General features: G+C 39.5%; 1 protein-coding gene across 2 annotated transcripts in view; it reads left to right on the forward strand.

The window, feature by feature from the left end:
- The first annotated feature begins 1,270 nt into the window (after positions 1–1,270).
- GPD1L (glycerol-3-phosphate dehydrogenase 1 like) overlaps positions 1,271–24,738 on the forward strand; it is a 29,300-nt gene continuing 5,832 nt past the window's right edge. The window contains exons 1-7 of one of the 2 annotated variants that reach the window (XM_026064208.1): positions 1,271–1,435; positions 7,240–7,417; positions 8,784–8,924; positions 12,871–13,009; positions 14,175–14,287; positions 23,351–23,584; positions 24,050–24,156. In XM_026064208.1, coding sequence (XP_025919993.1) covers positions 1,383–1,435; positions 7,240–7,417; positions 8,784–8,924; positions 12,871–13,009; positions 14,175–14,287; positions 23,351–23,584; positions 24,050–24,156 — 965 coding nt within the window. In that variant the 5' untranslated portion in view covers positions 1,271–1,382. Of the gene's footprint in view, positions 1,436–6,291; positions 6,369–7,239; positions 7,418–8,783; positions 8,925–12,870; positions 13,010–14,174; positions 14,288–23,350; positions 23,585–24,049; positions 24,157–24,738 lie in introns of those variants that run through there. The other variant, XM_026064209.1, reaches the window with a different exon arrangement.

The raw sequence follows: 24,738 nt of genomic DNA on the forward strand, positions 1-24,738 counted from the left end.
TACTTTAAAGAACGTATTTTTCCTATCATTTTAATTCCCCTACCTTTGTTAAGTGTTTAGACTCCTGTCACCTGTGTCCTTAGTCAATGTTACAGGATTCTCCTTTCCCCAATCCCCCCAAAAGCTAGGCTGGATCTTCTTGACTCCGGATCCTTAAGGCAAACACAAGCAAACACTCCCTCACTGGACTGAAACAATAATAAGATGAGGGCCTTCTCCACATTAGGAAATGAAACCAGTGGACACAAAGATACTAGCACAAACTGATTTGATTTAGGCATGCTTTTTTCCTTCTTTTGTTTTAGTTTAATTTGATGGCATACCGGCCAGCGGGGTAAATGAAAATCCCACTTTTAAGCAGAAAGGAGAACACCAGGTAGTAGTTAACACCACTTCAGTTGCAATGACTCCGAAAAGCAATCTAGCTAGTGCAATTTTTTGTCTCCGGTAGCCTCTAACTGAAGGAGCTTTTCCAGAACAGTTAACACCACCAGTTAACACCAGTTAACATCAGGCCCTGCGCAAGCTACTTGGAAAAGGTACAAGAGAATTTTGCCACAACTCCCTAAAATGAAAAGCCCAATGGGCATTGACTTGATATATTATGGTATAATAGAAGAGAGAAGGGGGACACCATCTCTGTGCACCCTGCTAGAAAAGAGCACTGTATTTGAGTGCTTCAAGGTTATTATTAAATACAGCTGTAAGATGTAATTTGAAATACAGCTTAGACATAAAATAGTTTATCATAGATGTCTAAAACCCACCCTTCCTTACCTAACCAATTGAACAGTGCATCCACTTTTTCATGGAAGACAGAGAACAACGTGATTTTGGCTAACAGCAGGGAGGGAAGGAGTATTTGAAAATGTTCATATTTCTTTCATTAAGATCCCCTCCGCGGCCTGACCTGCTTTATCACGCGGTAGCTCAGTCCCTCTACACCTCGGTGCTTCGCAGACGTGCTCTGGGGCTACTCAGCAACACCAGAGCGAACAAAAGGATTGAAATGTAGTCGCAAAAGAACTGAAATATAGTCACGGCATATATGATTCAAATGCGTGGTAGCGGTCAAGGAGAAAATGGTCACTGTAAGCATACGGCACTCGGTCGTGGAAATCAGGCCACTTGCCACCTCAGGGCCAGTGAGGTTGGTCGCGGGCTGTTGCCGGGGGGGCCGTGGCCGTTAGCCCCGCCCTCCCCGGCAACGGCCGCAGCCTCTCCACAGAGCCCGCACGGAAAGGAGCATGAGAGGCACGGGGGGGAGGCGAGCTTGAACTACACTTCCCGGCAAGCCGCAGGGAGCCGCTGTGACGGCGGAGGCGGGCGAGCGAGTGGCCGCCGCCTCCCACGGCCGTTGGCGGGGCGCGGGTGGCGCTGCTATGGCGCTCTCCTCGGCGCCCCTCAAGGTCTGCATCGTGGGCTCGGGGAACTGGTGAGTGCTGCCCCGGCCCCACGGATCCTGGGGCCTCGCCGCCGCCCGTTGGGCGGGAAGCGGCGAGGTGGGGGGGGGGAGGGGGTCGTGCCGGGCCCGGTGCTGGCGGGGTGGCCCCCCTCGGGCGGGGAGCGGCCGGCAGCTCGGGCAGGGCTGGGGCAGGTTTTTGGCTGTGCCTTGCGCCGCTCCGAAGCGGCCCCAGGGATGCCTGCAGCGGCCAGAGCTTGCCCCTTCAGCCTGCCTCTTCACCCCCTGCCCAGTCTCCGAAGCAGAGGTACTTTCCTGAAGTAAATGGAACTAGCAAGCTTAAAGAATCGAGCACTGTGTTTTGGCGGTGTTGTAGGCACCAGTCTTTTCTGTACAGAAGTTATTTGGGGATATTTTTAACCTGGTATTTGTTAGGTGACTTGTCTGATATCAGCTGACAGAGACATTAAAGATACTGAACGCTTTTTCAGCAGGTCATTGCTAACTAAGTGCTGCTGTAGGGCTTCTTGACCCAGCCCACCACCCTCCAAAAGTGAAATGCAAATGTGCGAGTTTAGTTTTCTGGGGGGGGGGGGGGGGGTTCTGTACTGCCTGTTTTCCAAGAAGAGTAGCAAGACACTAAATTGTTCGAAATATCTCTCCTTTTTCAATAGGTTATGTTGAGGCATGCTGAAGGCTTGAGACAAGGTTTTATTTTGTCTATTACTAGCTTATAATTAAACTTAAATAAGCTTATGGTCTCACTGTCGTGTCCACCGAAAGCAATAATTTTCCTAATCATTTTCCTAAGAGCAGTGCCATATTCATAATCCTTCTTTGTCCCACTTTCTCAATTTCTCTATCGTTCCTATTCATTATTTTTGCATTGGATCTTTATTTACAAGGTGTAAGTTAAGTACAAAGTATTATGTAAATGTATCTTCACACTTTGTAACTTTAATTACTAATGCTAAGCATATATTATTTCTGATAACATTCTGTTTTGTAAGGTAGACGTAATGTGTTATACATTAAGTCAAACATTAGAGGAGTTTGGTGTTCCAAGAGCAAGATACTGCAGGTTGTTAAACAAAACTTCACAGTCTTTTGTCAAAGTGTTCTTAGACTTGATGCTTACTAAGCRCAATTGGCTTTTGGGTCTGTTTTGCATACTTCAAAAAATCAGCAACTGCAGAGTTATGTTTTTCTTCCTGATGGCTTATTGAAGGAATGGCTGACATTGTTTCAGTGCCGTGGCTCCTGCTTGCCTTGCTCTAGCTTGTAAGGTGAACTGGGAGATACAGTGCATTGCAGTATATATCAAAAGGAAGTTATGTAGTTAGACTTGTCAGTCTTTTAGGAGTATTGATGTCATTCTTACATATTTGAAATCTAGCTAAAAGTTCTACAAATAGTTTAACTGCATTTATAGTTGGGCCACTGTGAAACTAGCTTGCCAAAAGCAGGAAGATTCGTGGAGGTTACCTACTAGCTATACCCATGTGCATATGTGTTTTGTTTTCATCTCACTGGATCAGTTTAATAACAAGAAAAGCTCCTGTCTAAGGGGATGGATATCTGGATGGCAAAATGCCCATATCTGTGATGCTGAAAAAATTGATGCTGTTACCAGGCATCAGCTTTGTTCTTTTTTTTTTTTTTTTAGGATAAATTTCTTTAAATAACTGATAATTGATTTCATATTTGATAGCAATGTGGCAAAACTTATGTGGCAGGAAAGAAGAAACAGAAGTAATAAAAAAAAAATTTTTTTTTAAATAGCAAATGATTTGAATGTGTAACAGCTTTCCCTGCCCCCGCCCCCCATGAATTTTTCTGAAAACAATTCTTGGAGAGGTGGGTGGTTTTTTTCCTCTCCAAGTCCAAGGGATGACAGACCCCAGACCCTGACTGAAGAGAGTAGTCTGATTCAATAATGTGTGTAACCATTGAACTAAACAGGACTTTGTTAACTTAAGTGTGTGTCTGTGCACATAAGTGTCTTGCTCAATTGGGGCCTGTGGTTCTAAAACGGAAGCCTTTAAGGTTCAAAAGCATGAAATGAGAAGGAAATTGAAGCACTTATATGCATATTATAATTGGTATTTTGAGGTTGTATATTTTTGAAGCCTGGATTTCAGGAGTACAACTGGTGATGCCTAACTTGTAAACATGTAAGTAGTTGAACTGAGTGGGACTTTGCATGTTTAGCAGTTTGGAGACTCTGTGTTCTCCACAAGAGACTCTTGTGTTCTGTGTGAGAAGACGAGTTTGTCCCACAAGTGCCAGTAACAGTATGAGTGTCTTTGCTTTCTTGCAGCCCTTTAACCTATATCCCAGATGGAAAAAAACACTCTAAAGGAGCTTGGCATGACAGGACAGTTTAGAACGATTGAACTAATCTTTTCAGATGATAAACTACCTCCAGTCAAACTTGTTTGGTCAGTTTGCTAGGGGGAAGGTCACCTTAACAATGAAGTTACTTGGCAGGGGTCTCTTAACACCTCATGGAAGATCATGGGACAGGACAGATGGCTCAGAAGTCACAGAAGAGCAGGAGCTGTGCTTTTTTGCTCTCCTTGTCCATCTGTAATTGCTCATCTGGTGGATAAGTGATTGTATTAAAATCTTTAAGGCAGGGCTCTCCTCAACACGAAGAGGGTACACTTTGGGGATAGGCCTTGAAGCCTCAGGATTCAAGGGCAGTGCCTAGATTCAGTTTAAACACTGCATGCATTGGCTCCCATATGTACCATACACTGTTCTTCTAAAAATATTTTTAGGACAAGTTAACGAATGCACGACCAGTTCTGTCCCTGTATGTTTTGCTCGAACAAGTCCTTAATCTGATTGCTCAACTTGGAGTTTGAGAAGAGAGAGGAAGATATTGGGACAGAGGGGTTCACAGGGCTAGGAACCTGCTAGAGAAAAGTGGGAGGTGAAGCTTGTGGCTTAGCTGAGGTGATTTTAAAGGAAAAAGTGGCAGGGCTGGAGTTATGGTGCTGGTTGCACTTATATATTGTTGCTTCCACTGATGCTGGTGTCTCAGTGAGCTGAGTTTCTGGGGCTTGTGTTTCACTTTTAAAGTGACGAGGAAAAAGCAGACCAACGGTGATACGCAGTTGGTGGAGGTGAGTAGTGGTTGGTGAACAGTGAAGGGCAGGAAGCAAAGTGCATCATCTTGCTCAGTGAGCTTCAAATACAGTTCTCCAACAAGTGTTAAATACGTATATGTGATTGTACTTGGGCATACCTTTGGTACTTGCAGCAAGGAACAGAACATCTATTTGGCATGAAACTACCTTGTTGCATGACTTGAACAACATTTACTTTCACTTGGAGCATGTTGGGGTTAATTAAGGTTTATGAGGGAATGTCACACTGTTTTTTCTTGTGTAGCTGAGCTGCTGCAGGCACCAAGTATTGCAATCCAGGTCRCACTAGAACTGTTACTGGCAAGAATTCCAGTTCTTTTGCCTTGCGGTGTGTCAGGAGTGTACTGCAAGACGAGCCAGAAATCCCAGTAAATGGTTCCGGATTACTTACTGAGGAGTTCTGGGATGCAGAAGAGAACATAGACTTGTTTGTTGGATTAGCAGGTGTTGGGAGCTGGTATTTCACCTTGCTTAGAGTAGTCTTGGACTCAGTGTTGGTTGTTTGACCTTGTCTAATTCATTCCTACAGCAGCTCTTGCAACATAAAATGAAATGGGGATCCAGAGAAGCTAATCTGGAGAATCTTCTTGAATTCGGGGACTAAGACTAGCCAATTCTTCACTTTTTAAAAATAATACATTAAAAGGCTGAAAAGAGACAACTGAGACATTTAAGTATTAAATAATGATAGAATTAATGTCTTGTTTAAGAAGTACACGCTGTCAAACTTTTTGATGACACACCATTTGAAAATCTCAATTGGACAGTCACTGAATCGGTTATTTCTGTCTTTCTCTATCAACGCTACGCATACAAAATGCTTAGTGAAGTTCAAAACTGAAGACAATGATTTCCCAGGAACCAGAGTTTATATTTGTGTGTAAATCTGCAGCAGTGAATTTGCTTTTGTTCAAGGAATTCAAAACACTTTCTGCAGAACACACCTCTGTGTTGTGGTGAATAAAATACTTTGTGCAGATCTGAAATCTGGCAGATTAAACTGGTGAGTTGTCTGCCACTGCAGGGGAAATCACAGCATGTGCGCGTGGTGGTCTAGAATATGAGCTTGATAAGAGATGACCAACTTAACTGTGGCTTGGTAAGTTAACATTGTTTAATGTAAACTCATAGGCCCAAAGTGACTGAGGGATCTGTTCAGACAGCTTGGTGGATGGGCAGAGATGTAATCTAATGGCCAAAATATACTTGGTATCTAGGTTCAGTTGCTTTGTTTCCTCTTTCAGTTTTGTGAAGAAGTTACTTTGAGGGGGAAATCGTGTGGGTGGTTTCCAAGCTGGGTTAGTTGTGACCAAGATGTTTATTCTGAAAAACGATTGAGGCTTCTGTATCACCTCCTCAACCCAGGGAACTTTGCAGTGTGTGCAGTGCTGTTAGCGAAATAAATTCTAGTCTTCTAAGACATGCTGTTTTTATGGTTTAGCTGAAGATCTACTTCAGATATTACACGTTTTTCTGCCACTGCTTAGAAAGTGACCTTAGAAAGGCCTGTGATTGCACACATTTTTGATATAGCACAATGAGTTGTGCCATATGAAAAGCTCTTAGGGCAGAATGAATTTGCTTGGTTTACTTGCCAGCCACGAGTTTATTACAAGCAATGTCCTTAATAAATTTAGAGAGGTGTTCTGTGTATAGCTCTGTTTGTAAAGTTAAAGCTCTCTTACCTTCTAATAAAGTGTGCAGCATTTTCCCCTCCTGTTCTTAACGTACCAGGTACTAGAAAGTCACAGTATCAAAAGTTGTAGTGGCGGACAGAAGTGAGGAAATATGCAGAAATGGTTAAACCTCAGGTCAGTGACTCTGCATATCTTTATCATATCTTTCTAATCTTTTTGGTATGCTTAGTAGATTATCAGTAATTATGAAGCCTTTTTCTGATCCAAGGAGAGGAAGTTAGATTAATAGGCTTTCTTAAATTGCATCTTGTCTATAGCATCCAGGCTACTGCAATGGAAAGTTGTGTTTATCCCTCTTGTGTGTACCTTCAGTAATTTTGAGTAATTTCACTGTTGCTTAGAGATTTGAGTAGTACAAGTAAAATTGATAACAATCTTTGCTGTGCTGTTCTTGGGGAGAAAATGAGGCTAACAGCAATGGCATTGTCTGCCTGCAAATTCAGAGGATGCCATTACAGTGCTTAAAATCTGTGAGATGGGCAACATGACCATACATACAATTTATGCAAGTTATAAATGCTTCCTGGCTTTAAATGCCTGTCAATAGTCTGCAGAAATTAATGGGTTAGGCACTTAGCAAAGAAAGCTTCCTCTTTGTTAAAGGTGAATATAATCCATTTTTAAAAATTGAATTTAGGTATTAAGAATTAAATAATAATATGTAACTTTTACCACTACATTGAAGACATAATCCATTTCATTTGTGCAAATAAAATTACCCAAATTCTCACTGGATAGCCAGTAAGCAGACAAAATAAGGAGGTTTTCAATAAATGCTTCAATCCAATGCGTTCTAGATATATCTGTTTGAGAGAAAGCAGCAGGTGTGAATAACTGATGTATTTTTTCCACTCTTTTTACTAGATCAGAAAAGCTAAATAGTAATTAGTCCAGTAACCTGTGGATTTCTGTTTATCTTAAAGACAATTTCTTCTAGAACAAAATTATAAGTTTTTTAGAATATGTATTTTTTTCTTTTCTGCAGGGGTTCTGCGGTTGCCAAAATAATAGGCAATAATGTAAAAAAATTGCAGAAGTTTGCTTCTACAGTGAAGATGTGGGTGTTTGAGGAGAATATTAATGGGAGAAAACTGACAGATATCATAAATAATGAACATGAAAATGTAAAATATCTCCCTGGATACAAGCTGCCAGATAATGTGGTAAGGCTCAGAAGCTAAATTTGATCTAGTTATGGAGTAGAGGGAATTTTGCTCATGCTGTGAATGGAGGCAGAAATTTGTTTTGTTAACATCTTTAGGTTTTATCATATTTCAGACTGTGTGCTATTTTACTGTTGAGATCAGAGTTTGGAACAAGTAAAATTACTGAGGTAGGTATATTCAACATGTTATAATCTTTTTTTGCCTAGCTGTTATCTTTATGTTACTACAGCTTCTGTATAAGGAAGTAAATGTGAAAATGAGGGAGAGATTAATGGCTCTGACCATGCCTGATAAAAAAAATTTGGCCTCGACTTTGGAAGGTTGCAGGCTGATCAGCTGGGATTGAGGAGGCTTCAAATACTCTGGAAGTGTTTAAAAAGTGCTACAGGATGAGAGCAAGAGCAAAATGAACTCAAGCTTATATGTAGTTTATCCCTTTCTCAGTTGCCTTTCACCATGTGCAGTTGGTTAGGCCAGCACGTTTCTGACTCTGCTAGGGCAGAGTGATAGGACCACATCCACTTTGTGTTGGTGTAATGGCATGGTGAGTGGGTGGTGGTGAATCTTGCCCCAAAAGCATTATGGGCAGAGACTGCAGCGGCTGACAATTCAGTAGGAAATTCTGGGCAGGAAAAACATGAATTGCCATGGAGTGCAGTTTTGTCTGTAATGATAAAGCTGAAATCCCATGGTGTTTCTGCTGTGACCTACTCATTCATGTTGGTTCTCTTTGTCAGTAGGCTGAGCTTATTGCTAGAATTTAAACCTGACTTATTTTAAGATGGTCATCACATGTTAGAAAAAGTGGAGTCTGGCAGGTGATTTGGAAATAGGTCACCTTTTTAAAGGATAAACAAAATCTAAGTACACAGAAAGAGAGTATAAACTAGCAGGTGTAAAAGGAGTGGAGAAGAAATCTGAGTGTACAAGGAACTAAGTAAAGAAGCTACTTTTCAGCATGCAATAGTGTATCAAAATTGAGATTATTTTGTCAAAGAGAAGGAAACTTCTTATTTTACATTTTCTAACTCAAAATACATGTTTGAACATTAAGGAGCATTTTGAAWTTTGATTCTTGCAAATTTGGTATTTTAAATTCCTTCACTTACTTATGCATTTCTTTGCGCTAACAGTACAGGTGGCTGTAAAGATGCCCCTTTCAAGGCATAAAGTGGCTGATTTGAAAGCTTCAGTTCTTTTGCTTTTGTGGAAAGATTATGTTAGTACTTGTTTTCAATGATGAAGCACAGTAATTTGTAGCACTGTGTATAAGACCAAAATGTGCTTTTACGTATTTGACAACACATGTGAATAGTGTTAATTTTAAAAAATTATGTGGCCTTTCTCTCCCGTAACTATACAGGTTGCTGTCCCAAACCTTAATGAAGCTGTACAGGATGCAGACTTGCTGGTCTTTGTCATTCCTCATCAATTCATTCATAAGATCTGCGATGAAATCACAGGACGAGTGCCCAAGAAAGCTCTTGGTATAACTCTCATAAAGGTATAATAAATGCTATATGTTAATACTGAGATGGTATTGTGGAATCTTCTAAAACCAGATGGCTTAGAATTTGATAGGAAAAGTCTCTGTGTGTCATTCACTTGATTGTTCTGTTAAACCTTCCCAGAAATACGACTGGAATTTCTTAGCCATTAGTGGATTGTTATGCAGTGTTTTATTTTAGGTTAGTGCTTGCAGTAAGAGGAAAATGAGGCTGTTCACAAGGCTTGCTTTAAAAGGAGAGGGGGAGGGAATATGTTTTGCACCACCAAGTTTTCCAATCTTTTAGTTGTTTCCAAACGCATCATTAAATGGAGAGCAGAGCACAAGCATAATGGTCTGGTTGTTAATGCACATCCCACACACTGAGCTGATCATTTTAAGAACTGCGGAGAGAATTTCATGTGACTAAGATGATAGTGCTCTTGGTCATGTCAAAGATTATGCTGTAACAAGAGAGACTGTTCAGCATGATCCAAAAAGATAAACCAGTTTAAGCATGGGTATTAGGAGGGGGCAGAGGTGTAGGAAATAAGGATAAGTGTTTCACCAGGGGCTTTTGTAGTTTTGGTGTCAAGAGAATTCTTAAATGTGGATGTGTTTCTCTCCCCTCCCCCCCTCCCCTTGTGTGCTTAACTGCAAAGGATAAGCTATTCCCACGAGGTTCAGAAGAAACTCCTTCGTTGTTGTTTTGTACTTAGTTGAGAGTAGGACATTTATTTTTTTCAGCACACATTTCCTTGTCTGTTGTCTTTTCTGGCAAATGATCCATTTACAGATATGTGTTAAAAATAAAGAAAAAACCCTTATCGCTACTGACTGCAAGTTTGTCTCTTTAGTTTGGCTAGCTAAGCTCATCAAAGCTGTGCTGTGTTTTGTCTGTGCTGATGTAGTGCCGAGATATATGAAAAGGTAATGTTGCCATAGTGCACTTGCTGCATTTTGTGGGAAAGCTTTTCATATGGTGGAAGGATAAAATAAAGCAGAGCTGAAAGAGCTTGAATGCATAGCATCAAAACGATACAAATGTTCTGGATGCCCTTAAATGTCAAAGCATTTATTGCTTTTGAAGTTGCCAGTTTATTCCTCTTTCTTCTATAAGCTCAAGATGAGCTTTGTTCTTTAATTTCCTAAATGTGAGCTATGTTCTCATGTCTCCAATCCTAGGAATAACCCTTTAATGAATTTGGTGGAGTAAATGAGGACTTGTATCAGCATATCCGAAATCAGAATCTGGGCCTGTATTCCTTTAGGAGTACTGCTTATGGTGTTTCAATGGCGTCTTGATTAACAAGTTACGTTTAAAAGGGGGGGGGGGCATTTATCTTTAATAGTAATAATAAAAAATCCACACTCTGTCCAGTGTGATTAAAATAAGTGTAGTGACACCTGCCATGCAAAGCAGAGCTGATTACTAGGCAGCCTCCCACTGTCACATTGCATCTCTGCATCAGTAGGTGGTCTTTTGAAAGAAATGGTGGAAGGCCTTTTAATATCTTTGCAGGCGAATGCAAAGTACATGTTGTCAGCTTTTATCAAAAGGCATAATTGCATGTATATCATTTAAGATGAAAGGGCAGAGATTGAACAGAACAATGAAACTAAGTGAGAGAGGCAGGAATGCATTCTATCCCCTACTCTTGCAGCTTTTCCATGCACGCTTTTTTCATCAGACTTTCAGTGGTCTTTGTCTCATTATGCTTGGCCCTAATGCTATTAAAGTGGCTTGTGTTAACTTAGGCAGTTAAAGTGCAGTTCTTTTCTAAAAATGTCATTAGTAGGACCTTTGTTTCTCTGCTTTCTAAATTAGATGTACTTGCTGAGCAAATTAGCAGTATGTACTCTTTTAATCCTTTTATTTATTTATTTATTTTTAAACAATGACATTTTCAAGCAGAGTCTAATGTCTGAAAATAAAACTGAGTCTCTGGCAAATAAAGACATTTGTCTGCTAGTTAATCTGTGCTCCCATTGAAACATTTGCAGTTGTGTTACTTTACATATGTTCTGATCACTGGTATCTGTCAAAACCTAACAAATCATTTGTTGCGGGAGGAGAATGGAGTCTGACTTGCATACAGCTTACGATGCAGTACAGCAGAGAGTACAGGACTCGGGGTGGGTGGCCGTCACTCAAAATACACTTCAGACAGCCTCAATGCTGATCTTATTTCCATCTACCTGTATGCAGCCCCCTGGGATTGCTTTGGCAGGTGTGTTAGGACTCAGGTGGTAAGACCACTGGACTGGACTTCCATTGCCAGGGGAGCATTGCTGCCCAGTAGAAATTCCCATATTGAAGCCTTGATTTTCATATATTTATTTTTCTTCTGTTGTCTGTCATCCAGTATTGGATTTGATTCTGGAAGAAACAGGTGCAGCTGTTCTTGAATTTGTCAGAAGTTGCATCTGTTTCATAGCAGAGCTGATTTGGCACCCAAGCATCTCCGATCTTTCACTTGGATGAATAATTGAGGTGTATGTAGTCACGTGTTGGGAATTGTTCCCAATGTGTATGTGTTTTTGTTTATTAATTGCCTGCTTAGAGGATGGGGAAGAGGCCTTATAGTTATTTTGTGGGGACATCTTTGGCACTCTTAGGGAAAAATGACATGTATATCTGCTTGCTTTCAGATTCTTTCTGTATGGGTCATAAAAGATGAGAAGGCAGAGCTGTACATTAAGAACTGTAGGGTGAAAAATAATGCAGAAATGCAGCCACTTTTGTTTATATGTTAACTGATTGATTTTATACAGGCATTTCTGTGTGTCTCTTGCATCATGTTATTTAAGGAGTGGCACCTTTAAGGAGTGCACACCAAAATGCTGCCTGCCTGAAATGTCATCTGATTAAATATGTGTCTGCATGTATGTACATATATATGTGTATATGAGTATATCTCAAAGTGGTAGTGGATCACACTGCCTTTTTTGCCTTGAAGTTGTAAAATTTAATTGAAATTACCATGTTTTTCCCTCCTCACAAACATTAAAAAATACTACTATATAGAAGGTTATATAAGCCATGTTTTGGGAAGGAGAGACCACTTCAGTAGCTTGTGCCTCCTTCCCGGTCTGCCTTCTCCCTGGTTTCAAAGCACAAAAGAAATCTGCATTTAGCTGGGTGGGAGAAAGGGTTTTGTGAGAAGGAAGTGGCCTCTCTTGGAGTCTTTGATCGAGGCAGTTCAGAGCACTGGAGTCTGTCCATTCCAGCATTAATCTCTGGGGCGATCTTTTCTAAGGTCCTGTTTCTGCCCCTACTTTCATCTTCTATAAAGGGTGCTTTATAAGTATAGATAAAAATGTACTTAGACATGAAAGTGTTCTCTGTTGTTCAGCTTTCTACATATTTGTGAACTGTTGTTCAACTTGTAGTATTCTTCAAGATGATTAAATTGTTTTTCCACTAGTAAGCTGTTGTTGGTTTAAACACGAGGGAATCTCTCTCTGACATTTCAATTCAGATTCCTCTTTGCAAAAAAAGCCATCGGGATGCCATCTGGTGAGTTTTGGTCCAACTTCAGATCCAAGTGCAGGGCTGATTCACAATTGGTATTTCAGTGATTCTTCACTGGTTTTAGTAGACACACACTGGTTACAACCAGCTGAGATTCTGAACAGAGCTGAATGTTTGGCACTTTTTAGAGTCAGGGTTTTTATTGAACACGGCATAAAGCCTGTTATCATCATCTAGATTTTGTTAGTTTATTCCTTATTCTTGAGGTGCTGCCTTATATCATATAAGAAGGCATCTTAAAGAGGTCACAGCAATAGCAGAAACATCTCATGGAACTTAATTGTCTCTCTGCTAACAAGTCTGTCACCTTTAGTCTCTATCCGAATAGACCTTGTTGTAGCTCCTACCCATGGGCAAAACTAATTGTGATGTGCTCTTCTATACTAGGTCTAATGCCTTTTTAGTAATTCACTTTAATGTTGGCTTCAGGGAATAGATGAAGGCCCAGAGGGACTCAAACTGATCTCTGACATTATTCGAGAGAAGATGGAAATAGACATCAGTGTGCTGATGGGAGCCAACATTGCCAATGAGGTGGCAGCAGAGAAATTCTGTGAAACCACAATAGGTAATATTCCAAGTAATTGAAATGTTTAAAATATGCTCCTGTCCTCAGAATTGCACATCCAATAGCTCAAATTTCAGTTTTCAACATTAATCAGCTGTTATCAGAAACTGTGGGGTCCTTCTTGTTTTAATGTTGAATTTCCTAGAATGTTTACACCTCCAAAAGTACTAGGAGAGTACTGGGAACAAAGGCAGAGAGAGGAGTGCAATTTTATAGTCTTGCTAGGGTTGTTGTAACCTTAGCAGGTAAAATACTAAGCATGCTTTTTTCTCATCCTCCAAATAATAAACTGCTTTAATTTAATGCTATGCTTAAGATTTTTCTTGGGTGCTTAATATGGATAAATGATTATATATTCCAGTTCAGGTGTTCTGGTCACAGATGGTATCTTTCTATATGTCTTACTTTTTTTTTTTTTTTTTTTTTTAACTTAATCCTTTTTAAATTCTCAAAATAACTAGTTCCCCCAAATCCTAAGCATAGTTTTAGTCCTGTGTTGGTCTCTGCACACCTTTGTAGCACAAAGACATGCCTAGTCTTGGATTTCACAGTGTCTGATAAGCATGAAAGTACATACACATATAGTCATGCATAACAGCAGAGAGTTAATGTTATTGTCTCAGTGTTGATTATTTCATTTTTGTGCATTTTTAGCTTTGTAACATCTCATCAACAGCTTTTGCATTTCATCTATTTTTGAATGGTTGAATTGCCATACGCAAACTTAGCTGCCATTGTCAGCATGCTCAATTAATAAAATATCCTTTACTTGCCTTTATCAGTAGGTATTTCTCTTGAACGCTGACCTTAAAATAATTGGTAGAATTGTACCTGTTGTATTTTTAACTTACCTTTGTTTTATTATTAAGTTTTTTTTATTTAGAAAGAGAAAGATTTAAAGAAGAGGGAGAGTGTAGAGAATTAACGGGATTATTTTTTTAGACTCTCTTGCTGAGCAGACAATGAATTATGAAGAAGTCCACAGTAACTCAGTGCAGAGTTTTTCAGTGTGATGTAGACACACCTTTAATTACTTAAAACGAAGGAATCTGTTTAGGATAAAGATAGAACAACCTTAACTCTGCTTTCAAGTATTCTGATGTGCAAAATAATACCCAAATAAATTATTCATTGACTTTTATTCTTCCTTTCTCTCTCTCAACAGGCAGCAAAATCTTGGAGAATGGCCTTCTCTTCAAAGAACTCCTGCAGACTCCAAACTTCCGAATAACTGTAGTAGATGATGCAGATACTGTTGAGCTTTGTGGTGCTCTGAAGGTAAGACTAAACAGGGTGTGGTTTTGTGCACAGATGGAACAGTGATCCTCATAGAAACAAGCAGGTATTTTTATCTATAGGGTTACATTTATTATATTTTATATAACATACGAAACAAATTTCTGAAAGAACCAGACGTGAAATTGGAGAGCAGCATGTTCTGAGAGCTGTCATTTAGACCCATGTCTCACAGCATCCTAAGTTCTCTTCCTACATCTTTTACTTAGCTCTCATGCAGTCACAAAACAAGCATTTGTTTTGTCTAAGTGGTCAAAATTTTTCTAAATCCATTTTAGTCCCCAAAGGGAAATGGCATTTTTTCCTTTTTCTTTATGCAAGAGTGTGTTTACAAAAGAACATTGAGAAAGAAGTTGGTATTAATCTTTTGTGTCTGTTAACCAATTTATTCCCTTGTTCATTGACTTACTTGACATGAGGATTGTTATATTTCATATTTTGTGGATATATACTGCATAAGGTTCATGTGGATAACCACTTTCAGAAATGACTTGAAGAGGAAAAAAGTTATTTCAAAGAGTTAAGCATCTGGACTTCTTTTCCTTAACAAAACTGATGCTGGCAGGAAGTGAAGCCTAGCTTAAACATATTCTTTTTGATATTTTCTTCAGGTTAATTTATAGGCCATTTGTGAAGAGAAAGTATTAGTAGCTTGGGACTTTGGCCAATGGTACTGTAGTTCACATTATCTGATATCTATGGTGGAAACCTTTTATGATGGATGTAGTGGTACCGTAGATAATTTTAACAAAGAAAACAAAGCAATGCAAAATAATTATCCAAAAAGTAAAAAAAAAATAAAAAAGCAAATTATATGGAAATTGCACTATTCACTTGCAAAGCTCCTGAGCCAATGAATGATGCCTTTAACCTAAGGAGTTCTGATTTCTGCTCATGTTAATCAGTGGGAGGTAGACTGATAGCCATAATAGCATAAATTTTAGCATACTGGTTTTCCAAATAGTTTTGTATTGAGAACTGTCATATTGGAAGTCCTGAGTAGAAGGAGATCATGGGCCTGTGAACTGGGCTAATGGACTGTACATTGGTGTAATGTGTTCGGGAGTTATTGTATTTATATTCAAGACTGTGGAGCTCATAATTTGGCTCCATAGCTATTGCTTGAAAATACTGTAGTGGTGATGTGGGAGGTCAGCAGGAGATAAATTCCTGTGTATAGACCTACGGGATTAGTCAGAAAATTTTACAGATACATTTTTCTTCAAAATTGCTCAGACTGATACTTTCTGACTAGCTTGAATTCTTGCTTGATAGAGGAGTTTTGTGCCAGACAAGTGTTCCTTCCAGAGAAATTTCCTGCATATAGAGACTGTTGAAGGGGAGATGAGTATGCCGATCAAACTCAGAAGTGAGTCAGCAGACACTCAAAACGCTACTGTAAAGCTCTGAGACAGGCAAGAGAATTCCAGATAAATTGTTCTTCTGGGTCTAGAAAGGTATGGAGGTCAAACTTGTGTATATTCTTTGTAGCCCTGTTTTGTACTTCCCTCCTACTTCATTATTCATCTTGCTACTTGCAGACTGAACTCTCTAGCTGAGCTTTCTAAAAAAGTCATATTTACTCTATATGCTCTGGTCATTTGGGATTGCTTGCAGTATATTTTGTTAACTGAGTTGAGGCTTCCAAAGAAACACATAGTCTGAGCTCTAAAGAAAAAGGTGAATTAAAAATAAAGTAGCTTGTTTAAAGCTACTATGGATTTCTTACTTGATTAAAAGGCATGAACTGCTATAAACTGGCATAGGTCAGTCATGCTAATATATGTGATTTTTTTTCAAATGTACAACTCTTTCTTAATCTCAATTTTTTTATTAGAATCTTATTTTTTTAAAGTAACTTTTCATTTAAAACTCTTTCTAGTTCATCTTAAATCTTGTGCTGACAGTGCATAAAGAATTCCCTGAGCTGTTTTTAGCTCAAATGTTGCTGAATTTTATTAATGCATTGGGAACATGTATACCACTGATGAGAAGCTAAAATTAAATTGGTGGGTCTGTTTGTTCTTTTCATTGTCTATGCAAAGCAAAATGCAAAATTCAAATGTAAATAATAAAAACATAAATCTGAGCTTTTTTTTTCTTATAAACTATACATGCTTATTAGCAGGAGAATTATTTATTAATGGTAACAACAAGCATTTTATGTGCTTGTTGTCTTTTATATGATTATTCAGGTAATCTTTGTAACAAAAATGTGGGGGAAAAAATAAGCGTATTTTCGTGTGATCATTTTTAGGGAGAAATCCCAAGTGTAGCTTCCATCAGCTGACAGTTACTTTATGAAACTGGAAAGTTACTTCATGAAAAGTGGCAAAATATAGTGGTATTTAATTGGCTGAAAGGAGGAAGTCTCTATTTCAGGAGAGGACAACATTGTGTTGTCTGAAGAGACAGGTACAAAAAGAGCTTCTGACATGAATTTCTATAGCATTGCCAGTTCAAACTGTCTGCAGCATCACTGCAGACCGCATTTTAGAAGAACAGCGGTAGCAGGCACATGTCCCAGTCCAGACTGTCTTTTTGAATACAGAAATAGTAAAAGCAACTCCTATATTGGTATTTAAAGGATGAGAAATAGTATACTATGAAAATTATTAATGCTATGAGAAATAGTATATTCTCCCAGCTTCTGCATTTTCAATAAATATCAGCTTGGGAAAATGAGAATTTTCTGGTATTTCTGGCATAATAGACTAGGGTTTGTTAAGTCTTATTGCTTTCACTCTTTATTTCTGCAAGCCTCTCTAAGCAGGGAGAATTTCCAGTGTGGATGATTGCCTAAAGGTTGCGGAGGGAGAACAGGAGAGTAACAGAGGGTGTTCTGAGCACTGCTTTCCTGTTGCTAGTGATAATTTTAGGCTTGAAATTTTGTTTTTTTGAAGCATATTTAAATTCAGAGGGTAATAATAGGTGTTGCAGCTGGGTGATCATGAAAGAACATGTGCTTTATTGCTATTCAGAGATACATGTGTTCTGAAAATCCACTTCATTTGCTGTATTTATTTTTTCTGACAATAGGCTGATGGAGATGTACTGAAGTATAGAAATCAGAACACTGAAACTGCAGTCTTGCATCAGCTCAGAGACTGGCTGAATAGGGAATGGCAGTCGTTTTACACAATCTGATGGTATTGGGGAGGGAGAACAGCTGTCTACAGTAACTTGTTGGATGCAGGAACAAAAAGTGCTTGGAATATTCTTCTTTATCAGGGATTTTTCTTTTGAAGATTGAAGCACATTTTGCATTCATTTTTTGACTTTTTTCAAGGGTTGAGATCAGAAATACCCAAACTTCAAATTTGGATAGCTCAGCTTCAAGGTGGCCAGATGGCTCTACAGTCAGCTTGACCTGAGGCTGCCTACGAATTCCAGCTGCCATTTGCCAACTTTTGGGCCTTCCTAGGAAGTATTCAATGGTCAAGACACCACCATAAGAGCTGTATGCCCAGCTCATCTATGGATATGCTCCTGAGTCCTTATGGATGTGGTACTATAGAGTAGCACAGACCCAAATTTAATCCCTGTTGAGGTGTGCAAGGAGTTCTTAGTTGTGTGCTGCATGTGGACTTGCAATCAAACAGCGTAGACAGGAGGCAAGACTGAACTGRTGTATGAACCTACTCATATACTTGAGAGGCAGTTTCAATGTAGCTGCATTCTTATGTGTAGACTTTACTGGAATCATTTACCCAGTGTAGCTGTGTTACAGGTGACTGTGAGGAAAGGGGGAATGAAATCCTAATTTCGGGGTATGGCATAACGCCCAGGCTCCAACTGCCTGATGCATTTGTTGCAGGCCGTGGAGAGTTAAATGCCCTCAGTGGCAGCAGTCAAGGATCAAGACAGAGGTGAAAGTTACTGCAAGAAGGAGAAGAGCAGCTGCTGTGGTTGCCTTTCCCAGCAGAGCTTCAGGCCCATCTCTAAATCTTATGGCTCCAGCTTAACCTTAAGCAACAAAGTGAGAAGTTTAACTGTGGTTTTATTGTTTACCAGGTTAGGTAACCCAGCATTATTATTTAAAAAGGTAGTCCTGCAAAGTGTGTTTATGGCAGCCATTGCTGGATAGGCAGTCCAGCTATTGTAGAAGATAAGTTGATTGTGGTAATTACTGTTTTCTGAGATGAAGTGGTAAGGAAATCCATTATTCATGTTCAAGTTTGCCAGGAGCAGGCAAACAATTTATGCTGAACTTCTCTGACGGTCCTGCTGATAGTCTTTGTTTTGTTGAGTCTCCATTTGACCTCTCTCGGCCATGGTGGAAGTAAGGAGCTCCTCCAAATTCATGTTGTAAGCAGGAGAGAAAACAGGCTGTGCTGAGCTGTGACACTACCTCAAGGAAGGCTGGATGTCCCAGGTGAATTAACATCTCTGCTTAGTTCTCTGCTCCATTTAATTATGGAGAGGTGAGGGTTGCCTGAGAAATAGCCTCTGAAGCTGTCTGCATGACCGCTCCACAAACTGTTGTAAGCTGAGTAGGCCTGTAAGTTGGAAATGATCTTCCTGAGCACTGACTCTGTATGGGAGAATCTGTCAGCAGGGTCTGCTGTCTCAGTAGCCTGCTGTCATCAATTGACCTTGCCTTTTTGACCTCTGGCATGCTTATACCAGGTCATCTGCAAAAAGAAGATGATTTTTCTCATTTGCTCTGAAGCATGCTCTGAGCACTGCCTGGCACCAACTTTTCTTTTCTGGAGTTTAGCTTCAATACCCCAATGATAAAATAACTGGGTTCTGTTCTAGCTCTGGAATAATTAGTACTCAGACTAGCACTGGTTTCTGGATACTAGACCTGCTAAAGAGTCTGATGTGCTGCAAAGTGTTTTAATAGTTTAAAAACATTGGCAACATAAATATGACTCCTGTGCCTCTTGCTTGCAGAATACATGCTCTAATGTAAAAAGCTGTTGATGCGAAGATGGGGGAAATGCGTTCACTCAAGTGTAAAGTATTTTTGAGTGCTCTTAATCCCCCAGGCCAAAAGGAGTGCTGAGTTACTGTTATTTTGGGGTTGTTGTGACTATTTTTGAACCTTTAGAACAGCAAGCTTGTTTGTAGACTACAGTCACCCTTGCTTACTGGGCCTTCAAACCCCCCCCCCCAATGTTGTATATGCCAGTATAGTCAACATTTGACTCTTCTCTTGCACAAATGTATACCCATTGCATTTGCAGGAACTCTTGTAACTACAAATGTAGGCTTTGGCAGTGGCAGTGTTCAGGATACTTCTACTTCACTTTAATAGGAATAATGATTAAATATTACAGATTGCAGATGGTACTTGAAGCTGACATCTCTTAAATAATTGAATTCATCCTCAGCAACAGGGTAAGTGGAGTTATTAATGTCAACAATATGAAAAGGATCGTTCTTGTTGTGACAGCAGGAGTCTCTGCAAATTTATTCTGACCTTATTAATCCTGGGTAGGTGGTGTGGTATAGTGGGGTATCGAGAAAAAGGAATACTCTGCTGTTCCCAGCTCTACCACTTCCCTTTTATGTCTCTGTGTTCCTTCTATGTAAAATGGAAACAATGATATTATTGTCCCTTGAGAAATGCTTTAAAATACATTGCCATGAGGAAGATGTTACTTGTCCTTTAAATCAGAGATGTTAATATTGAACTTCTGATTTAAACTCCTGATACATTAAATGAACATCATTTAATGTTAATGGACTGAGATAGTCAGCTGGGCTAAAGCTTGTGATATTTTTATTTCTGGTTTGGACATTGAAGCAGAAAGGGATGTGGAACCCATCATCTGAGGGTTTTTGTTTTTGTTCTCATTTTAAATATCCAGCTGTTGAAAACTTGCATTTCCTAGTTGTTTGTATTTGTTCTGATGACAGAAGGAGTTATGATCAGTTAATCTTCTTGCAAGAATCATCCACTGAATTTTACGCAGGAGGTTCATATCTTCTGACTAGTCTAGAATAGTAATTCTTAAAATTTAGTCTGTGGGAACATATAAGATTCTGAAAATCTTTTACCTGTCTTCCCATAGTGCAACCAAATCAAACTTGCAATTAATTCCCCCCCTCCCCCCCCGTTTTCTCCAAAAAGAACCCATTAATGAATGTTTGGAATCCTCTAATTTAGAATATGTATTTTAGACTATATATTTTTCCCAGATTCATTCTAAAATATGTGCATGAATTTAGTTAAAAATCTTCTAATATTGGAAAGCTACAGCAAAACACAATTTTTGCTACAGCAAAAAATAGTTGAAGCTTCTCCAGGTTATAGGAGCTAAAAAGAAAACATTGAAGGGATGTGTTGAGCAGCCTTAAGAAGGCTTTTTCAGATGTTGACGATGAAATATTATCCTCCTTCAGTTTGACCAACTAGCCAAAACTTGGGGCTTGCAGGTTATTTCACTTAGGAGGAAAAACTGTTAATGTAATTGGACATCTTTGATGCAATTCTCTTTTACTTGTAAGCATATCCTACTTCTCTGAACACAAGGAGACTCAAACAGGCATTTGGGACTGAAATCTAGTAAACTTTCAAGCTATACTACCGGAAGCTGTGGCTGCCATAAATCTGAGTTTCCTCAGACATGCTCTCGTTTTCCACTTATTCCTCAGAATAAGAGACAGTGAAGAGACACCTAGAACTGCCTAGAGCTTCTGAGTGTCAGAGAAGCCCGCAGGAACAGTAAGTCCATGAGGCTGGCAAATGCTAATTGTGTTCTTCAGATGAATCAAGTACGTCTTGACTTACTGCACATGCACTGACCTGTGTTTGTGCATCTGATTTGGCAAAGATGTTTTGGCCAGATGGAAATGTGATTTCCCCTTCCCTGATCTGGTTCTCAGAGGATCTCTACAGTGCTAGTGGCATGAGGCCTTTGTGTTTTGCTCATGCATCTTCCTGAAACAAACTCAGCTTAGTGCTTGCACCCAGAGATTTCAGGTACCAGGCTGCTGGAGGAATGTTTTTTGTTCTGTTTTGGGCAGAAGGATGATTAATTCAGTCTCAGGTTTGTGGGGTTTCTGTTTCCTTTTGTCTTAAAAGAAGAGACTTCCCTTCCAGTAAGGTGTAGCTTTCAGTATGGGTACAATCCAGGTCTCTACAATATGTCAAACAGAAGAGAGATATCCATAGATTCTTCAAGGATTTAAATGAAACCAGATGACAGAGCATGTAAATTAATTGTGGCCTATCAGTTATGTTGACCAGGATATAATAGTCTCTTAGATATGGGTGTGTGTTCTAGAGAATTGTCAATTGTCTTGTTTCCTCGTTATTTGCAAACTGTGTGTAAGAACTTACAATGGGGACACTGTACAGAGGAGGAGCTGAGTGTTTCAGAGTTAGATCACAGCCTCCCTCCCTCCCCACCCCATTTTCTCAGAAGTAACTGGTCTGCGTAGGACTTGCTTGAAACAATATTTCCATTGCTCCCAAGACAAACATTGCAAAAGGTAGAAATGTACAACAAAATGCCATGGGCCAAATCATACTGTAAATTGTGATAGGATGGGCTGCTTCAAAAGTGGAAAGGAAAGTCAAAGTGGGCAAAGTTGGAGGGAAGAGGAAGCTTTATATAGTATTGGAGTGTTTGAGAAGTGCATGGAAAAAGTCCGGAGGTTCAGAAACAAGGCTATTTTCATTTGTAGCTGAATACTAAATACTTTCAGACTTCAGATACATGCAAATTTGAGTTAAATGGGTTATCCAACCTGAAAACTTTCTAACCACCATGTGAAAAAATATTGGAGGTGATGGCCTGTTGCTCTAGGAGAGGTGTCTGATGTAAAGATACCTTGCCTGAATCATCAAAGTGAAGATTTAAGTCAAGATGATCTAAAGTGCCAGCTTTAAAAGTCTGATCATCTTTTGTTGCTGTCATGTCTAACGTCTGGACTTCTGAGTGCAGTTTCCAAGGGTCACCTTTAGACCTCAGCTAGCTGCTCAAAAAGCAATGACTCATCCTCTGGCCCCCTTTTTGAGTGAGAGTCACCTAGTCACGATCAGCCTCACAGCACTACAGCCGCCTGAGGTCTTTGGGTCTCATAATCCAACAAATGGAACAAAAACAGCTGTTAATAGTCTCGTCGCTTTCATTAGCAACTTCCAAATGCTGCTGCTGTTGCTTCAACAAGTTACAGTTCTTTTTCTGCACCAGGGGCTGGTAATGCGGGTTATCCTGTAGTTTCAATGGGGTGGCTGCTGCTGTTATTGTTGCAGGAAGATGTTACTACATCTGTTGCTTCCTTGTCTGCTTTACCAGGGCTTCACAGTCCCATCTCTTTTGGAGTAGATTTTTGGGGGATGGGCAAGCTAACCATGGCAAATCTTTGCCTTGTGGTGGCTATTGTTATTTTTCAGGCCAGAAAATAGCTTTTATAGTCACTTTGCTCAAAAGTCTCTCAACTGATCTTCATTTTATGTTCGTAAGCCAAAGAAGGGACCGTATAGCTCATTGATCATGAAGAAACAGTATCTTCTCTGTAGAGTGGTGTAGCCAGGTCTGTGGAGAGAACCTTTTTGTACTTAGGAAAGGTCTCACTGTGTCATGAACCTCCAGGAAAACCTCTATTAACCATTACTGTTCTAGGAACTGTGCATATTTAAAAGGGATGAATGCTATTAGCTTAGCTGAATTTAGCTCCTTAGCAAATTAGCATGAAAGTAAACAAACATTTGTCAGATTCAGTATTGCTTTAATCACAAAGAAAATAAGGCTTGAGGTTTGAGGTGTCAGTGTGGTGCTACCCCCACTTCAGGGCAGGATCAGCTATATGTAGACAAACCTTGTCTGGATATAGTTTAACCTGTTCTTAGTCAATGATGATAGTTCCACAGCCTGCAGGGCAACTTCCTCCAAAGCTTTAACTATGCTTTTATCCTTGGAAATACTTTCCTAATATTTTATTTATTTATTTATTTATTTAAGATTATCCCATAAACGACTATATATGCAGTTCTTAAGGATACTTGCACTCTGTCTCTTGGTATCTTCTAGGATTCTCTAAATAGTAATTGACTCATTTTCTATTTGTTTTTTCTCTTCTCATTAGAATATAGTGGCAGTAGGAGCTGGGTTTTGTGATGGCCTTCGCTGTGGTGACAATACCAAAGCTGCCGTTATTCGCCTTGGTCTAATGGAGATGATTGCCTTTGCCAGAATTTTTTGCAAAGGACAGGTGTCTACTGCCACCTTCCTGGAGAGCTGTGGAGTTGCTGATCTTATCACAACATGTTATGGTGGCCGGAATCGACGGGTAGCAGAAGCATTTGTTAAATCTGGAAAGGTACCTTATCCACTGGGTAAAATCCATTGTTGCAAGCATTGGCACTCCTGGTTTGCTGGAGTCATAGTATTGCTATCTGAGACACGCTAGCTGTACTTAGTGAGTACCCTTCTCTCTCCCCTCATTCTTGAGGGTTACAAGGCTAGAATGCATGGAAAAGTATCTAAAAAGGACAGGTGTTTATAAAAGAGAGAGAGAGGGAAGAATGGGAGATCTGGGAGATTTGGTTGGGAGATTTGGATGTAAGAAGGAGACTGTTTACAAAAGGAATACAAGAGACTATTATATTTGCTCACTCAATGGCACAGCCTTTTCCCCAGTTTGGCTTTTGAGACAGGAAAAAAAAGCCCCTTGGTAACACCTTTTTTTCCATCCAGATTATGATGTCAGGTTTATAAAAACTATTGTAGCTCTCCTTTTCTTCCTTTTTTTTTTTCTTTTTTTTTCTCCCCCTCTATTGTTTAGTCTATTGAAGAATTGGAGCAAGAAATGCTGAATGGTCAGAAACTGCAAGGACCGCAGACTTCTGCAGAAGTGTATCGCATCCTCAAGCAGAAAGGAATGGTGGAAAAGTAAGTAAGAACAAATAGAGCAAGTTCCTCATCCCCCTTTTTTATCTTCTTAACTGCTTTTGCTTTTCTGATCTTGAGATTTTCCTGAAAGTAATGGCTGAAAAGCAAATCACTATAACACAGGCAGTTTAATCCCCAGTTAAAAACACAGAAATAATTGAATAAAAACTCAAAATATTATTTGCTTTAATACACTTCTGTCTGAACTAAGTGTGGTGTTAAATTTGTGAATAGTCTTCCATTTACAGAATGTATGGCAGCCTCTCCCTATCAAAGAAAGGGATAGCAGAGTGTGTTCTAACATGTGAAATGAATAAGATACATTAAAACAAAAGCTGAGCTTCTTAAAGAGCCTTGTAAAGAGGCTCTATAGCCCATTTCATAGTAGTAAATTAATTGCCTATCTCCAAGGAAGAGGAGCTTTGTTACAGCTGTACAGCTGATGTGCTGAATAGAGTGGCTTCTTCTCTCCATATGGATTCTAGCTTTGATACTGCAGTTCTCTTTCCTTATGTGACTTCCAGTTTGTTATAGGATAAACCTGCCATCTGCTTGTCTAGATCTTTTTTTTTTTTTTTTTCA

Source organism: Apteryx rowi, unplaced genomic scaffold, assembly GCF_003343035.1.
Source record: "Apteryx rowi isolate R43461 unplaced genomic scaffold, aptRow1 scaffold_210, whole genome shotgun sequence".
Lineage (NCBI taxonomy): Eukaryota > Metazoa > Chordata > Aves > Apterygiformes > Apterygidae > Apteryx > Apteryx rowi.